At 36.3% G+C, this 18835-nt stretch overlaps 2 protein-coding genes across 2 annotated transcripts; one reads left to right on the plus strand and one right to left on the minus strand.

Moving 5' to 3' along the window:
- Positions 1-1855: 1855 nt before the first annotated feature.
- LOC121734129 (cyclin-dependent kinase 7) lies at positions 1856-8152 on the plus strand. The gene is made up of 7 exons (XM_042124551.1): positions 1856-2048; positions 2133-2301; positions 2906-3040; positions 3191-3356; positions 3599-3776; positions 4456-4628; positions 7843-8152. Exons 1-7 carry the CDS (start codon positions 1995-1997, stop codon positions 7982-7984), a joined length of 1017 nt encoding a protein of 338 aa, XP_041980485.1. The 5' UTR covers positions 1856-1994; the 3' UTR covers positions 7985-8152.
- Positions 8153-8197: 45 nt separating this feature from the next.
- LOC121734181 (tubulin polyglutamylase ttll6-like) lies at positions 8198-18634 on the minus strand. Its single transcript, XM_042124652.1, has 15 exons — positions 18279-18634; positions 16731-16931; positions 16302-16394; positions 15606-15747; positions 15063-15178; positions 14692-14820; positions 14225-14378; positions 13309-13380; positions 12212-12378; positions 11556-11648; positions 10843-10969; positions 10386-10532; positions 9164-9307; positions 8621-8719; positions 8198-8410 (listed from the first exon to the last, which is right to left on the minus strand). Exons 1-15 carry the CDS (start codon positions 18389-18391, stop codon positions 8399-8401), a joined length of 1809 nt encoding a protein of 602 aa, XP_041980586.1. The 5' UTR covers positions 18392-18634; the 3' UTR covers positions 8198-8398.
- Between the last annotated feature and the right edge of the window lie 201 nt (positions 18635-18835).

An 18835-nucleotide genomic window follows, 5' to 3' on the forward strand; every position in this document is an offset into this window, starting at 1 on the left:
TGACGTATTATGACGAAAATCGTCGATAGGGTTGTTAACTTGTTACCTACGAATTTAAAACTATGACATATTCGATGGACGTGTTCCTCTTTGGTCGTATTGTTGTTTGTGTTTTGGCACATGCGATTAAAATTATCAGAATCCAATTTTGAAAACTTTATTTTTAATATTTAAAAATTTATTATATCAGCCAGCGCGAGGCACATTCCGTTCATAATCCTAGTGAAACCCGACGAATTTGACAGATATTGAAACCTGTCCGTCTCTTTGCAGTCGAACTACTGGTCGTTATGTCTATTGTGACGAAGTTCTTCGCATTTTTAATAATATTATGGCGAATCGTAGAATTCAGCTGTTTTAAATATTTTATGTTATTTTATTATTAATTATTATTTTAATAAGTTTGCAGAAACAATAATAATCTAAATATATTTTTAGTCGTATCTATTGAGTCGTATCACCCAACCCAACAATTAATTATTATTTCCTCACTCACACGTGGATCGCTACATCCAGAAGTTTAACCATATTGTTCGCTTGTTCTTCGTAATTGAGGATTTAATAATATGTAGTTATTAGATATAGTGCTCATGCTTTGTCACAGAATTTTTTTAAGTATCTAAGAATAACTATTGAATGAATTGAATACATCATTGACCTAGAGATAAATCAAAACAACAAATACTAAAAACAAAATAAAATCAATATTTAAGGATTCGTGTTTTTTGGCCTTTTTTGCTGCATATTGATATTAATGGCAACAGTAGGCACTGGAATTTTTTGCGAAATCACTTAATTAATTAATAATACAATTAAAATAACATTTATATTTAAAGGGGGCTCAATTACAAAAAACACAATTTTGGCCTATTTTTTATCTATAACGGTACGAAACCCTTCGTGCACGAATCCGACTCGCACTTGACCGATTTTTTTTTGCTTCCGCCCTACCTGCAACCGACGCTGCCCTACCTCAAATTTGACTCTAGCTACAGCCCTGACTTAAGTATTATTATTTATTACTTTTTTTTGTTACACCCTGTACATACAACAGCTGAAATCTATCGCTTGGGCTCAGGCCAGCTGTATATCACCTCACTTGATCAGAGGATTTTCCCTTAGTGGCCGCACCTCTCATAATCCCATACCTTCCTTCTCCCCCTCCTTAAATCTCCTTACCAACCATTGCCTGCAGACTAAAATGTTGCAAACTAGTACAGGGACCTAAAAATCTGAAATTAATGAAAAGTTTTTCATTTACTACATTTCCATACATAAATTATTATAGTTAATAACCTTAACGTGCAATTAATTACTACAATAAATCAATAGACACATTTCAACATTTTCGAAATAAACTGCATACATACTGATACATTATAATATTTTCCATGAAATAATAATCTTTCTGTTTCATATTATTATTGTTTAAGTTGTAAATTATTATACAAATATGCAAATAATCACTATGACATACTTTGTATTAGAACACGGTATGACATACTTAGTTATGTTTTGCTTCAATTTATCAATTTACGGTTACCGTATATTTACATTTCACAATGGCTTACCTTTCGTTTTTCAATAATTAATCCACTAATTTACAATTTTTGAAAGAGTTGCTACAAAATAATTTTCACTAACTGAAAATAGAACTTTGAGTTTTAAACTTCTTCTTCGTCTTTTTTATCAACCAATCACGTCGATCTTGCTTAAAAATTGTACAGATTATCCAACTTACTTTAGGTGCTACGTTTAAATTTGGAGCCCAATTTTTTTTTGTTCGAAAGTTTCACCCACCTGGAGAATATAATCAAACGTCAAATTATATATACTAGTAATCTGTGGTCAAATTTCAAATTGTGTGCTGTTGGGTTATGTTTTTGAATTACAAACATTTTTGATTTCATTTTCAACTGTTCATCATAAAAGATATCATGGTCTCATAAAATAATTAACGTGTCGTACACAATATTGGTTAATTTAACTTTAAGATGGAAGATTCGATTTTGCAATATGAGAAAATTGACTTTTTGGGCGAAGGACAGGTAAACTTTGAAATACTATAAAAACCTATATTTTTAAGTGATAACATGATAAAGTTTTTGATTTTTCTGAATATTTATTTATAGTTTGCAACAGTGTATAAAGCTCGTGACGTAAAAACTGATAAAATCGTAGCAGTAAAGAAGATCAAAATTGGATCTAGGTTAGAGGCTCAAGATGGTATCAATCGTACTGCTTTGCGGGAAATTAAGTTATTACAAGAATTACAACACGTGAACCTCATTGGATTGCTAGGTATGCCAATCTTGACAACATTTTCTTTAACTTCTGTATGTGTATGTATACAGTAACTATTTTCATATCAGTAAAAAATCTTACAGATTCTATTCTTCACTTTTGTGGTTACATGGATAGTCCATGGGCACCATGGCTAGTCTGGGTATTTCTCAGTTAACTAAAACTAGCTGTTTAACCGAGCTTTGCTCGGTTTTCGATAAAACATGAATAAAATGACGTTTTCTAAAAATGATTATTAGCTAGATCGATTTATCGCCCCCGAAACCCCCTTTACACTAAATTTCATGAAAATCGTTGGAGCCGATTCCGAGATTCCAATTATATATATATATATATATATACAAGAATTGCTTGTTTAAAGATATAAGATAATAGTGGTTCTTTGATTTTTGACATATATTTAAGTTAGGTTTATCATAGGTTTATAACCCATGGAAAAGTTATCTAGCCACACATAAGTGGTAACACTTTTATAATATTGTTAAGTCTTTATCATTGTAGAGCTCGTCCAATTTAAAATGATACCCCTCTCTCATATTTACAATACCAAAGTCATTTATATCAACTAATGATGTGGTCTCTCTTATTATTGCATTTTCAGATGTGTTTGGACAGAAATCAAATGTGTCCTTGGTTTTTGACTTTATGGACACAGACTTAGAAATAATTGTTAAGGACAGCAACATTATTTTAACACCTGCAAATGTTAAAGCATACATGATAATGACTTTAAAAGGTATGTTTAATTTTTGGTTTAGGTTATTGAATATTGAACCATAACCAAATAAATTCTTATGATGTTAAAGACTCTCATAACATAACAGAAAACCTACAATCATAATACTATAATTTTTGTGTTGAAACTGTATTTTACAAAATTTTTCAGGTTTGGAATACTTACATCAAAACTGGATATTACACAGAGATTTAAAACCAAACAACTTGTTGATAAACAGAGAAGGAATCCTGAAAATAGGAGATTTTGGATTGGCAAAAGCATTTGGATCTCCCACAAGGATCAACACACATCAAGTTGTGACCAGATGGTATAGGTAAGAAAGTTATATTTAAGTCCAGTCTCTAAAGAGATCAATAAACACTATGTTTAAAAATTAATAATAGTGTTTGGGCTTTGTACTGTAAATTATATTTTTAAATAAAAGATGAATTTTTCCTACCTCTTTGGTAAAAAGTGGATGGGTTATTGTCCGAACCGGTGGTAGACGCCAATAGTAATAACGGTCTGAAAGTATTTGATTCAAATATATTGAGGTTTTTTTTATTTTTATTTTAGGTCACCAGAACTCTTGTTTGGAGCAAGGCAATATGGCACCGGTGTGGACATGTGGGCAGTCGGTTGCATCTTAGCTGAACTACTTCTCCGTGTGCCCTTTCTGCCTGGTGAATCTGACTTGGATCAGCTGACTCGAATATTCCAAGTTTTTGGAACCCCTACTGAGGAAGTTTGGCCTGTGAGTAAAACTCATGTGTAATGATTTTTTTTAATTTCTTACACAAAATGTGGCATGTAATGGGTTTACTCAAACATTATAATATACAGTAATACATACGTCTTTGAGTGTGTATAGCAAGAATATCTGTGTTCTATATTCACCCTTAAACCACTGAACCAATGTTAATAGAATTTGATAGAAGATACCCATGCACCTGGAAAAGGCTATAAAATAGTTTTTATTGCAGAAAATGCATTGTTTCCGATTACACAATTTGCTGAGCAAAGAAATTGTCCAATGTCTGGGACAATAAATTATTATTACTAGCCATTTGTGTCCCACTACTGGGCAAAGGCCCTCTCTTCTTTATCTGTCTACAGCATCTAGTTCAGTGGTCCCCAACCTTTTTTTCATGCGGGCCACAAACATGTTTTGGTCTTAGTGTCGCGGGCCACAACAAAAAATTGTAGGGCTAAAAAAATAATGTTCTTCAAAATTAACGATTTAAAAGTGAACAAAAATGTACAACGATGACTACATTATTTTGCCGGTGGGCATGAATTTCAAGTGATTTAACATCACGCAGGCCACAAATAAAGTACCGGCGCGGCGGGCCGCGGGTTGGGGATAGCTGGTCTAGTTCATCGGGCACCTTTTCTTGGGTGTGAACAATTAAGAAAAATGTTTTTTATTTCAGGGTGTCAAAACTTTAACAGACTATGTGCAATTTAAACCTTTTCCGGCGCAACAACTGCGGCACATCTTCACAGCCGCCGCAGATGATCTGATACTACTTCTAGAGAGTTTACTAGCGCTGTATCCACCCAGCAGGTGTAATTGTACACAAGCACTACAGATGGCGTATTTTAGGTAAGTATATAACTTTTTTCTGAACTTTTTCTCTTTTTTCTTTTATGCTGAAATTTTGTAAAAATAAAAATCGACCAAGTGCGAGTCGGACTCGCGCACGAAGGTTTCCGTACCTACCGTACATAGAGCGAAATTAGACAAAAATTGTTTTTGTATGGGAGCCCCCCTTAAATATTTTTTAATTTTTAGTATTTGTAATAGCAGCAATAACAATACACAATCTGTGAAAATTTCAGAAGTCTAGCTATAGCGGTTCTTGAGATACAGCCTGGAGACAGACAGACAGACGGACAGACATCGCAGTCTCAGTAATAGGGTCCCGTTTTTATCCTTTGGATACGGAACCCTAAAGAAGAAAAAAAAACTTATTTCTCAAATTACAGAAACAAATACAATAATTAGGCATCCCCATTATGTATATATATATGTAAGGAATTACTTGTGTTGGGGATATGTAATTTAGTATGGGGATAATTTTGAGTCCCGGGAAAGGACAAAGGATACTTTTTATCCCAGAAAAATGTACGGTTCCCGCGCGATAAACGAATTTTGGCGCAACGGAGTTGCGGGCGTTATCAAGTTGTGAAATATTTCATAAATATTTTTCATGTCAATTAGAAAGTTAGGTTTGGAATGGCCAGTAAAGTGCAATGAAGAAAGTCTGATCTGGAAATATGTTTCTACAACATTTTACATAATGTAGTCCTCAAATTCAAACTTGCTTAACACACTTTTATATCCCGCACCTGTACCCTAACATGCTCACCCTAGCTTTCCCATATTGCTGACCATAAATTCTCTCTGACATCCTATGCTTTAAGTCCCAGACCAGCCAGTCAGTCTGATCCCGTCTTCCAATCGACACAGTTGTGCCATTTTATACTATTTCGTTGTTTCAATTTTCTATGTCAAAATATATTTCTTTGTTCTTCTAATAAATTCTCTTTTAAAAAGTGAGATTCGGACTTCCGTATAACACACAAATTAGGCTCGTGTGTGATATCGCGTTGATTTGCTATCTTATGCTATTTAAAATTTTGCTTATGCGTGCACCGATTCGGGCGGTAATTCAATAGCATAAAGTACCTCTACCATGAGCTAAAGCTATAGTTTTTATCGATACTCGATACCGATAGGGACCGTGCAGAAACTATAGAGGGCGTCGTAATTCGACAGCAGCGACACGATGCGAGTAAAAGAAGTAACTTGTGAGTGACTTTGGCTTCGCATTCTCTTTGACCCCGGCTAGTTTATAAGTGTTTTTTTATATGTTTTAGACTATAAAATGATTTAATACTTACACTCCCAAGTGGCCACATGCGGCCGCGAGAACAACAACAGGTTATAAGAATCCCCGATCGAAGGATTAATGTAAAAGACTAGATGACGCCCGCAACTCCGTTGCGCCAAAAGACATTTATCGCGCGAGAACCGTACATTTTTCCGGGATAAAAAGTATCCTATGTCCTTTCTCGGGGCTCAAAGTAAATCCATACCAAATCTCAGCAAAATTGGTTCAGTGGCTTGGGCGTGAAGTGCTAACAGACAGACACACTTTCGCATTTATAATATTGAGTATGGATGAGTTTCTAACCGTAAACAAAGAACGAAAGCCTGAATAAAAATGTATAAAGCTTATCTAGTAACTAGTTATCTAAGAAAATATCTGAAAAAGCAATGATATTGTATGAAAAAGTAGAATATCATTGAGGAAAAGTAATTAGTAGCATCCATCAGCATAGAAAGTAAAAACTTGATAAATATTGCAATAAAATAATGAATATGCAAAAATACTTATAATAATTACTGAAAATGCTTGTGGATTAATAAAATAAAACAACTTCACTAAAATAAATGCTTTTATTTCATCAACCTTCTGCGATTCGCTCGATACCATCTTCACAACTTTTGTTTGTCACTATTTTTAACTAATTTCAGTCTGGACCTCATCAGTGCAAACACCATATAAATATTCTTTAAATAACACCCAAAGACTGCACTATTAATCTTTTTCCTACTGGAAGAATCGTCCTTTTCAGAACCAACACTTTGACAAGATGGTTCAAGTTCAATACTATCCTCAGTGTTGAATTCCTGGCAGGACTTCTGCAAATTATCCTTACTTTTGATGCAAATTTATGCCAATTAAATTAAAGCGGTGTATATGTATGTATACCAATTTAGATGGAAGCCAGTTTGGATGTTTACTGAAAGAAGCAACGGTTATAGGTTAGGTTCATATTGTGTTCATCAAAAATGAATTTATGTTTATAATCTACAAAATTCAGTGTTTTTACGAGTCTACACATAACATTCATAGAAGTTTTTAAATGCTTACGTATGTTTTTACCGGCTTTTATCCATTTCTTTCGTTTTTCAATATGCCAAGGGATGTGAATACTTTTGGCAGAAAAATAGTAAAATTTTACTTCGTTCGATTTGCCTTTATTTTTCTTGTATGTATTAGAACATCCGGGAGTACAACAATGCATTTCAATTCTTATAAATTCCCAAATGTCTCAAGAAATCCTTTAATTTTCCGTAGCTCTACTTGAGCTTGTCAATAAAATGTTCGTAAAAGTTTCGGCTACTCGTCACTAGTGGCAGTGTCATCGCTCTGCACGGTCCCTATTATGTAAATTTTTAGTATGGCAAATTTTACAGCGCCTCTAGCGGTCACTTGCGGAACTAAAATCACCATACAAAAAATTTACGTAGTCGGTATGGAGTATCGACAAAAACATATAGCTTTAAACTCATGGTAAAGCTAAAAATAATCTACTACGAATGTTACTATTGTGTTTTAATACTGTAATGTAATTAGTTCATAGGGTATAAGCACAGCATAGATCAAGATAGATACCTCATATTATCCCTCCATTTGTATGAAAACGAGCGTGCTACTTTTTTTTCGTACCTAGTGTGACGTACCGATGATAAGAAACGTGTCCATTATCTAGGCCAACTTTTCTATTCGAATTTCTACAGCTCAATACGACACAATTAGGCATTTTTAAAATTCCGATTGACGTCCGATTCCGAACGATGCCGATGGAGTGGAGCGCAGACTAAAGAACAGACTTTCGAAAGACGAGCATTGCTCGTCGTTTGGAAACGCGATATGGCACGCGAAGTACATACACATGGGGTATCTATCTTGATCTATATCTGTGGGTATTAGTCCTAAAACCTCACTTTCCCTTATATTTTACAGCAATAAGCCGGCTCCATCTGTTGGATCAAAGCTGCCGATGCCATCCAATATTTCCAAAGTGGAATTAGAGAAGCCATCACTCAAGAGGAAACTTCTGGACTCCATTGACGGTGGATCATTGGCCAAGAGACTTCAATTTTAATATGATAAGCTATGTAGATAATTTTTTTATATTTTCATAAGTTTATTGACACAAAACTAGTACAATTGTAAGCGACAATACGTTTGATAATTACAAAAGCCGGACTTTACTATTGACTACTTCCGATATTTAGGTTTAATTAATGAAATAAAAAATATTTTTAAATGATATATTTTTTTTAGCACTTACAAGAATTTCATTTAAAGACACTAAACTTTAAAATTTACATACTTACATATCAAAATTATAATTTATCTCTGACATACAATTTGTAAGTTTCCTGTTATCTTAAGGTTTTGATTTTCGAATTTCCAAAGGAGTCTCGTCTTTTACGTAGCTTGTGCTTTTAGGTAACGTTTTTTATGTGCTTTCTTTAATAGATTTTCAGTTTGTTTTTTATTCAAGATTTCTTTTTTAACTCACGGTCTGTAAAATAAGAGAATAAGAAGGAGAAAGAAATAAGAGAAGAATTGTAGTAAGTAATTTAAAAAGATTTGAAAAAAGAATGAGACGTGAAAGGGAATAGAATGGAAAAGGAAGAGAAGGGAAAAATGATGTTGCCCCACTCGCTCGCTTAACCTAATCTTGCGACTTGCGTGTACAAGGGAGAGAGCAACAAAGGAAACTTGAAGGTACCTTATTTGAGTTCGATACAATAGAGAGACGTCCGTAAATTCCATATTTGCGTTCATCTTCCGGTCGAAGTGTACCCAACTTTTTCATTGCAAGATATATCTGAAATTCAATGAAAAAAAAAATAGTATTTGTGGACCTGTTTGCATAAATTATACCATGATATTATTGTCTTGTGATGCAATAAAAAACAAATTAATTGTCACGCTTTCGAAATCAAAGTAGTGACAATTTCATTAATTTCATTAAAGTTAATTGATTATGTTATCGAACGACTTACTGTTTTAAATCATAAGTATAAATCAAAGAATACAAAATTTAGGGTCTGTTTCACCACTTTCTGACAAAGTGCCGAATAGGCTATTCACAATTTTTTTTGACAGATTCTCCATACTTGATCTGTCAAGTTAATGCCTTTGCTAAAAAGCTTGGCTGGGGCACTGCCGTGCCCCCAGATTGGTGGATAGCCTATTCGTCACTTATCAGGAAGTGGTGAAACAGGCCCTTAGACAAAAACACACACAAACATCGCTAAACGGTTTTAACCTGTTCTAGCAGTCCATAGCTTCTGATAAGGAAGTCTCGTTGCGCCAGTAAATTTACTCTCTCTCGCTCTTCCTTCTCCACAATCGGATCGGGCTCGAAGGAACTCGTGACGTATTTTGGTAAACTCTGAATGTTATCTTGGACCTGCAATATTAAATTGACAGAGATGCTAATATTATAAATTCGAAAGTGTTTTTGTCTGTCTTCTCGCCAAAACTGGATAAAATTCGGTATTGACAAGCTTGAAGCCCTGTGCGCTTAGCATGCGCATAACGAGAAAATTTTGTCTACCTGTTTTCTCGATGTTTGATGCTTTCAGCTTTGTCTCTTCGTCTGTATTGACCATAAAGTTAATATAAAATATAAAATAAAAGAAATGTATTGAGACTTATTAACATTATATTTAAGCCCGTGTCTACAAGCATACTCCTCACACCCTACCTACAATATGTAACCTAGCGGAATAGATCAACAATCTCGAGCTGTCAAATGAAATCGAAATTGGTTTACGTCTGTGTGTAAAAAATTGTTTACGTATACACTTTCACAAGCATTCTAAGAGATTAACTTGTCAACGTGCCGATAAGTGCCGATTGGACGTCAAACAGATGAAAAAAATTGGTTCTGCTGTCATGTATCGTACACGTCTCTTTACAACGCAGTGATACTATATATATATATATATATATATATATATATATATATATATATATATATATATATATATATATATATATCGGCTCATATATATGCTATATATATATAGCGAATATATATATATATATATATATATATATATATTCGCTATATATATATAGCATATATATGAGCCGATTCATATATATATATATATATATATATATATATATATATATATATATATATATATATATATATATATATATGAATCGGCTCCAACTCGGCTCTTGTTTAGGGGGCGATAAATTGATCTAGCTAGGAATCATTTTTAGAAAATGTCATTTTATTCGTGTTTTTTCGAATACCGACCTATAGCTCGGTCAAATAGCTAGTTTAATATAAATATAGCTAATATTAACTGATCGCTGTTATTAAGCATTAGTGTTCTAACCCACATTTTTTTTTGTTGATAAATGTTTAATGCAGTCTTGTTCTAAATCTTCTAAATAATTCATTCATAACTCAATACGTAATTTTTATGTGGGTTAGTACACGAATGCTTAACAGCGTCCAATTTACTAACAGTCGGATTCTTTTTTACTTCATCCTTTCGCTTTTCTCCATCTATCGATTGCTTTTGTGAGTTTGCGTCGTCTTTTGCTTTTTTCGCTACTTCCTTAGGTTTAGCTTGCGATGGGGTCTTCAACGCTTCTGCTTTTGCTTTATTTTGCTGTAATTATTATTATGTGTATGTCTTTCGAAAAAAAATATTTATAGGCAGACGGTGGACCTACGGGCTACGTAATATGGAATACATATTACACAGAGGTGGAATATTACCCACGGAGCAGAGGGCGCTATTAGCATATCAAAATATTGAAAGAAGCATTCCGAAACGTTCAACAAAACCTTTTGTTTACTCTCTATGCTGGTGATGTCTCTAAAGTAAAAACATTGCAGTAATACGAAAAAATTTCTCCGGCCTGGCACCTCATTTCACAACACTATTTCTCTACTGTATAACTATTACTACATGTAACCTGGAAGTCGTCCATATGCGCTCGTGTGCAGTCGCCGCGTGCGCGCGAAGACGCTGTGGCGGCGTACAGCGAGCCCGTGGGCTGCTGGAACAGACGCGCGTACACCTCGCCGACTGGGTACACGCGCCTGTACAGGTGGAGGTTTTGAAATTCTATTTGCTACCAGTTGCCGCTGTACAGCCTTAGGGTCTATCAAGTCAAATAGGCATATTATCGTGACATATGACAGCAGTTTGACACGATAGACCGGCTACGGGCCAAATAGAATCCCTCATTTAATTCGTTCCAATCTTTTACATGTATTATTATACTAGATGACGCCCGCAACTCCGTTGCGCCAAAACTCGTTTATCGCGCAGGAACCGTACATTTTTCCCGGTATAAAAAGTATCCTATGTCCTTTCCCGGGACTCAAAGTATCTCCATGCCAAATTTCAGCAAAATCGGTTCAGCGGTTTGAGCGTGAAGAGGTAACAGACAGACAGACACACTTTCGCATTTATAATATTAGTATGGATATACAATATGTATTTCTGTTTGCAAACGAAATATTAGGACGAAATTAACGTGGCATTATATTTCGTTATAGCCCGATAAGCAAGTGAAAATTTAATTAGTATAGACTAGCATTATAGCCAAACATGCAAAATAATATATCCCAGTTCCAGTAATCCAATTCGTAAAGCCCTTTTGGGCCCCTTACGTTAACGCACCTGAAGTTTCCAAGATGTGATTCTTCCCATTGTATTTGTATCTGCCAGGGACTTTTCTCTGGCTCTTTGTCCTCAGTTGGGGATTCTACAAGTCTGGTAATCAAATGTTACTTAGGGCCTGTTTCACCACTTCCTGATAAGTGACGAATAGGCTATCCACAACTTATTTTACAGATTCTCCATACTCTATCTGTCAAGTTAAGTGGTGGGTAGTCTATCCGGCACTTTATCAGGAAGTTGGTGAAACAGGCTCTTAGTTTATATTATAAACCTCTAAAATATTTGCTGCTAATTTAAAACCTTTAAACCTTTTATCATTTTATTATTAGTAGTGAGTTTCAATATTGCTGCCTTATTCCCGACAGAATCAGAATCGAATCGAGAATCGAATCAGCTCGATCTCAAAGTTTTTGCTACTTCCGACATAAGTATATATACTAGTGAAAAATCGTGCTGCGGCTCAATTTGGAACTTATTCGATCTCAAGACTCAACGGCTGTTCCCACTCCTGACAGCTAATATACTAGCGCAAAATCGTGCTGCGGCTCAATTTGGAACTAATTAGACTCTTAAATCAAAATTGTATCAGTTTCGGGAGTTAAAAACTCTGGAATGTATAATGATGGCGCCAACATAATATTAATTATTTTTTGTACTTATTATTCTGGAGCAGTCTGTCTCTAATTCTCTTTCTGTCCTCCTCTAGAACGCGTTTTCTGTCGCATTGCCAGATGTTAAGCATTGTGAAGGTATCTCGGAGTAGACTCTCTTTCACGTCTCGGTCCAGCTGAGTGTCGGTGTGGAAACTTGGCGAATGGTTCACCTATATTAAGGCCGGTATAAATAGTCAGTACTCAAGATGCATTTCGGTTCAGGCTCTGTGATGGCTGTCAAAATTTGGACCAATCACAGAGCCAAACCGGGTCGCAGCTTAAGTATTAATTGGACTGGAGGAAACGGGGCATATGGAAAAAAGAAAAAGAAAAATTTTGCGTCAAAATTTTAACCTCTTTTATCCACCCCTTTTGAATTCACCATTCGATAGGGGGCGCCAAGGGGAGCAAAAAAGCTCAGATAAACTTTTTTCAAAAATCAACGCCCGGCCAGAAAAAGGCCGATATACGAACCTCGTTAGTATGGAGAAAACACTTAGAAAAATGTTGATGAAAAAATTCAACCCCTGACGACCACCCCTTTTTAATACACCAATCGAAAAAAGGTGCCAAGGTAAGCGAAAAAGCTCGAATAAACTTTTCTCAAAAATTACTTAGCCATCGTAGTTATTTTTTTGTGAACCACCCAGAAATAGGACCGTCGACTATAATTATTATTATTGAACCAAAAAATTGGGGTAGGTTTGTAAACCTTTACCAAGGTTGATTTTTGAGAAAAGTTTATGAGCTTTTTTGCTCCCCTTGGAGCCCCCTATCGGTTTGTAAATTAAAAAGGGGTGTTTTTCCCATAGTGCCCCGTTTCCTCCAGGCCAACCAAGAAGGGATAATATGAAGTCCATCGGGTCATCTATTATATTATATGATATGACTGATAGTGATGTACTGATGACGTAGAACTGGCTTTAAGTAGCCCCGACTCCCGAGTTAAATACAAGTTTATCTCTTAAAGTTCTTCATATTCACGAATCTACTAGCATTGACTAATAAGTAAGGAAAATAAGGAACTTATAACTACAGTATTTCAACAATGTATTTTTTTCGGTATTTTGTAAAAATGTAGGTAGTTAGGTAATACATACTTCCAAAATGTAAGGATGTAGTTTGTGATCCAGAAGAATATCGAAGCCAAGTATTTCAAAGCAGGCGTGAACCTAAAAGTCAAAATTGATATCACAGTGAAAGTACGGTGTTATCCAGCTCAGTAATAAAATACTTAAGGCTCTTATTCGTGGTAACAAGTGAGTAGACAGTTTCGTATACTTAAGTCTAAGGCTGGTATAAATAGTCAGTACTCAAGATGAGACAGGATGCATCTCAGTCTCAAGACACGGTTCAGGCTTTGTGATTGGTTGGCTGTCAAATTTTGACCAATCACAGAGCCGAACCGCATCTTGAGACCGGATCGCATCTTGAGTACTGACTATTTATACTAGCCTAAGATTTTGGGACAACAGTTACAATACCTATCACAGAAGACTACTAACCAACCAATTTAATAAAATATTTTAGCTATCCCCTCTACTAATGAAAAGATTTACACTGTAAAAACAAAAGTTAACTATAAGGGATCCAGTCTTTTGTGGTCAGACTCCTATATCGTACAACGCTAAAACGCCTCGGTGGTCCAGTGGTTTAGATCGTGGCTCTTGACTCGGAGATTGTGGATTCAATTCCCGCTTTTGAAACATGTTATTTCCAAGTTTAGTTAGGACACTGTAGGCTGATCACCTGATTGTCTGGCAAGTAAGATTATCCATGCGTCGGATGGGCATGTAAAGTCGGTCCTGCGCCTGATCTCTCGCCAGTCGTGTCGGTCTTCCGTCTCACTGGGTAATGAGAGTAAAGGAATAAACAGTGCTCTTGTGTACTGCGCACACATTTGGGCACCATAAAATTATTCCTACTTAACTGGCCTGGTTTCAATACAACTGGCCACCGTTACCGAAACCGGTATGGAAGTTATTGTTATTATTTATTATATCGTGTAACACTAACAGTATCGTGCGAGGGGAAGCAGGCGTGGTAGCTGTGCTTCAGCACCGGCCACGCAGCGATCACGGTCTTCACGATCACCTGGTCCACAGATTGCCACACCCCCTCCACGTCCACACCTTGCGACTTGAGGATCTTGTTCAGAGTTGATATCTTGCTGACGTGCAAAATATGGTAAATACTAGCCCTCTTCTTACAAGTACATAATAAAAATAATCTAATTCTGTTTCACGTTTGTCGTCTGCTAGTCTTTGACGCAGTGGAAGAGCCACAGTAGTTGAACCTTGAATAACGCTGCGTAAATGTTTTAGACATTAGAATCCATTACTTGTTCCTTTTATAACTAAAGTGCGGTCGGCTCGCGACCGGCGGTCGCGATAGGAACGTGATAGCAATATTTTCGTACTAATTTCAAAGAAACAAGGATAATGGAAGTACGAATTTGTAGTCTTTTATTAATTAAAATGTACCGTTTACTCCCAGCTTCTGAATCGTACACATAAGTTCGGCTGTGCTTGTTGAGCGCGTAGTTCGTCAAGTGCATAAACACGTTCGTAGTGTTGTTTGCGTTCGGATCAGCGTATCTACTCGTTGCGAATCTGTGGAGGGGGCATAAGTTTCTTGTGCATCATGCATGACATGACATGTGAATGTGAGTTGTGAGTTTATTTCATCATGTCAAGTAGGATTAGTAGGAGCTGACCTTTCTGATATTTTTTCTGTTCATTGTGATCATACTAAACTCAGGGTTATTTTGAACAGGACTCAGGAGTCAGGACACAAAGAACAGAAAATCGTGTCGGCTATTTTAGCAAAGCAAAAATTGTTCTAAAATCTTTACCTTACTAATCCTTCATTGTAAACGAAAATTCGTAGTGGATCGCAGGATGTTATCAACGTGTAAACGCGCATGTCGAACTTGTAGCCGTCTACCACGTACGGTTTCGACAGATACACCTAAAACAAAACTGATTTGCAAGTCTAGGCAGGTAATAGGTAAGTACCTATGAGAAGCTGGTGCTTTTTGCAGAAAATATGGGACTTCATAACAGATAGGTACACGACTCCACAAATGGATAAACAGAGTGCAACAAACAATAAGGAAGGAACGCAGGGTAATTTTTTATATTGCGACGGCAATACACGACAAAAAGTGTGCAATATCTGCGTCAGTCGCCTTTTGCATTGCTGTAGAAAAAAATACATGATCACCCTGTGGTATTTCCGTTTGTGTAGTGTAGTTGTGCAGAGAACTGCGAACCACTACGTTACGACCGTTAATTTTGAAATTATAAAATGACTGCTGCATACATACTCATTGGGGTTTAACTAAGTATACAAGATGTTTTATAGTAAAAAGTGATAAATATTGTCTGGTCTTCACCTGGCAAATGAGTTTATCTGTAGGTTTGATATCCTTCAGAGATTTGGTTAAATAAATTCCACGACCCTGGCTTCCGCACTCTGGTTTTATAATGAAAGTTTTATTTTTTCGAGATTTACTATAATTTATTACTTCGCTAAAACTAATAATAAAGAGTTAATAGAATCAGGCGTTACTTTGCAGAAATCCATAGCTTAAAATTAAGTTTGTTATTATTTTTAGCAATATTTATAAATTGGAAATAAACCTCAACCTTTAAGTGAATGAGTGAGTGTACGCATAGGCATGTGTACAGCACCTCCCTCCTCTCCCACACTGCCGAAATATGAACAACGCGACGTTCGTAGAGTCCACATCCTGAGGATGCTCCGGTGTTGGGGCAAAACGCGTTTTTCAACCTGCATGGTGGTGAGGGGCCTTGCACGGATTTGCCAACATTATTGCTTGTGTGGTGGTGGTGTTTGCAGGTTCTTGTATGCGTCGAGTGTACGCATGGGCAGTGTGGGAGAGGAGGGAGGTGCTGTACGCATGCCTATGCGTACACTCACTCATTCACTTAAAGGTTGAGGTTTATTTCGCAGAATATTGCTAAAAATAATAACAAACTTAATTTTAATAATAAAGATTAGGTATGCGTAAATTTTAGTAAAAAAGTTTTAGTAATAAAATACAAGCGTAGTTTATTAAAATACTTACTCAGCAGGCAAACACCATGTTTTCGGAAAGAAATTATAATCTTTCGGGTAGATTTTCTGCATTCTATTCAAATTGCGAGCGAGCAAATCTTTCCTAAAAGTACTTAATCGTTACTTACATGGTTAAAAGTCGTCGGAAAAGTCGTATATAGCCGATATAGGTATTAGGTAAGCCTAACGCCAGCTAGCCCTAGCCCGTACGTTATACAATTATGTACCTTGACGTTGTTTGCATTAAATTAGGTAGTTAGTTAAATTATACAGGGTATAACAAAAGTAAGTGATAATAATACTTTAGGGTGCGTATGCGTTCCTAATTAATAATTATATAGGTTACTTATAGAATATAGAGTACCGATGGCGAACAATTGTTACCGGTGCGAAAAAATGCATTTATGTGAAAAAGCTCTAACTGAGCATAGGTACTTACCTGCATATTTCCAACATTCCAGGAAAATGGTTGATTCTCTGGAATCTTTTCATCTCTTTTGCTCTTTCAACAGAAACGCTCATGTCGGTCCAATAGAAATTCCAAGCGTCGTCCTCTGAAACCTCCCGCATACCAAATTCGCTCGCGACTTTCCGAATGCATTCATAGCGGCAGTTGGTTAGACAAATGGTTATTTGAGATCTAAATTCAGATTATAGATTTAAAAAAAATGTTATGTTTAAGTAATTATATAAAAGCGATATTCAACAAGATTTACAATTTACATTAATTTTGATCAATATTTAGGCCTGGGTGTGACGGTTAGACCGTCAGATACTTAATTATTACATTTTGCTACTTAGAGCGCTTACGTGTCGGCGGCAGTTGACGGCAGCCGTCGACAGTTTATCACGTTTGCAGTTGTGACGTATCGTAGGCAATGGACGTCTCGCGTCAAACGGATACTTTTTACACAGTACGTCCACTGTATCGCGGCAGCGTACGGGTTACCGACTAGCCAATATGTTTATCTCCTAATTAGTCCAAACAAAGTTCCTAAGTCAAAGTTTCTGCTTTCGACTTTTCCATCCACACCCCCTTTTTGAGCATTCATTTACTATAGGCTAGTCAGTAATCCGCACGCAAAAAACGGCCAAGTGCTCCGCGGCTCGCCCATGAAGGGTTCCACAGCAGCAAATAGGTAACGTGTTTAGGAAATCAAAAGTATTTTTTTAAATTTGAATATCGGAATGTTGATCGGATTATTTAAAAAAAGAAATACGCTCCAAAGTATAATAATACTTAATTATTTTCATAACTAACATTGATAGTGATAGAGGGCGTATGGCGCTTATGGGCGTATGCCCATGCGTTATGTGAAAAAATATCCGTTTGAGGCGAGACGTCCATTGCCTACGATACAGACCTGTGGACGCTTACCTTTACGCGGTACGCCACAACTGCAAGCGTGATAAACTGTCGACGGCTGCCGTCAACGTCCGTTGCGTACGATACCGATCTGTGGACGCTTACCTTAAGGCGGTACGTCACAACTCACAAGTCACAACTGGAGGCCTACCACCACCTCTACTAAGCGAGCCCGTTTGACAGATGAGCCAATATTATCTAGCGATCATAAAAAAGTTGATATTTCACAGCGGATGTAACAATGTTTTGCATTTTTTAGTGTTTTTTTTAATAAAAATTTATTTGAAAAGTGAGTACGGTAATGTTATTGTAATCTCAAGTTGTAAGATTACAATAACATTACCGTACCGTAATTTACAACAAAGTGTTCTGGAAACATGATGGTTTTAGGAAAGGTCGTGGTAGGCCCCAGCTGCAAGCTTCATAAGCTGTCGACGGCTGCCGTCGACTGACGCCGACACGTGCCATCGGCTGCAGCCTACGCCGTACGCGTGCCGCCGACTGCCGCCGACGCGTGCCGCCGACACGTGCCGTTCGTCTGTAAGAAGCCTTAAATATCCGCATGCAGGATTACCTACACCTTAACTAATTCGCTACTCCAAGATTATTGATTGATAATACCTTTTTCTTTTCTTTTTTGTCGACTTAGTTTGAGAGATCGACTGTGTAGTTGAAGATGGATTCGACGACTGATCCTCCGCAAATAAATTGTGAGCGTTGTCACTATGGTCCATTACAGTGATGTCTGGTCCATCTGTAAAAGGCTAGCTAGTAGGCTGAAGCGAAGGCTCTTTAGTATATTTTAGTAACTGATACTTGAACCAGATTTGCCAGTTCCTTTACTTGATAAACTTGAAATAATTTATTATTGGTTCTCGATTTTGGTTGTTTTCAATAGTATAAAGACAATACCGAGTTATGGCCTTACTTCTATAAAATTTACAAACTGAATCCAAAAAAACATTACATGCACCTTGAATGTGATGTTGAACTTATTTTGTCAAATACTAATCAAAAATTCTTTAAAGTTTAAAAAAGGACGTTCCATAAACTCTTTGCATAATATTTTTACAAATAAAAAAAACTTTTTACTCCAAATTGTTGCCATTACTAAAAATAAGTACCATAGACAAATATTTCGTATCTGTCAAACGCACGGGCAATAGTCATTAGTCTGT

The sequence above is a fragment of the Aricia agestis genome, chromosome 15 (assembly GCF_905147365.1).
Source record: "Aricia agestis chromosome 15, ilAriAges1.1, whole genome shotgun sequence".
In the NCBI taxonomy this organism is placed as follows: Eukaryota; Metazoa; Arthropoda; class Insecta; order Lepidoptera; family Lycaenidae; genus Aricia; species Aricia agestis.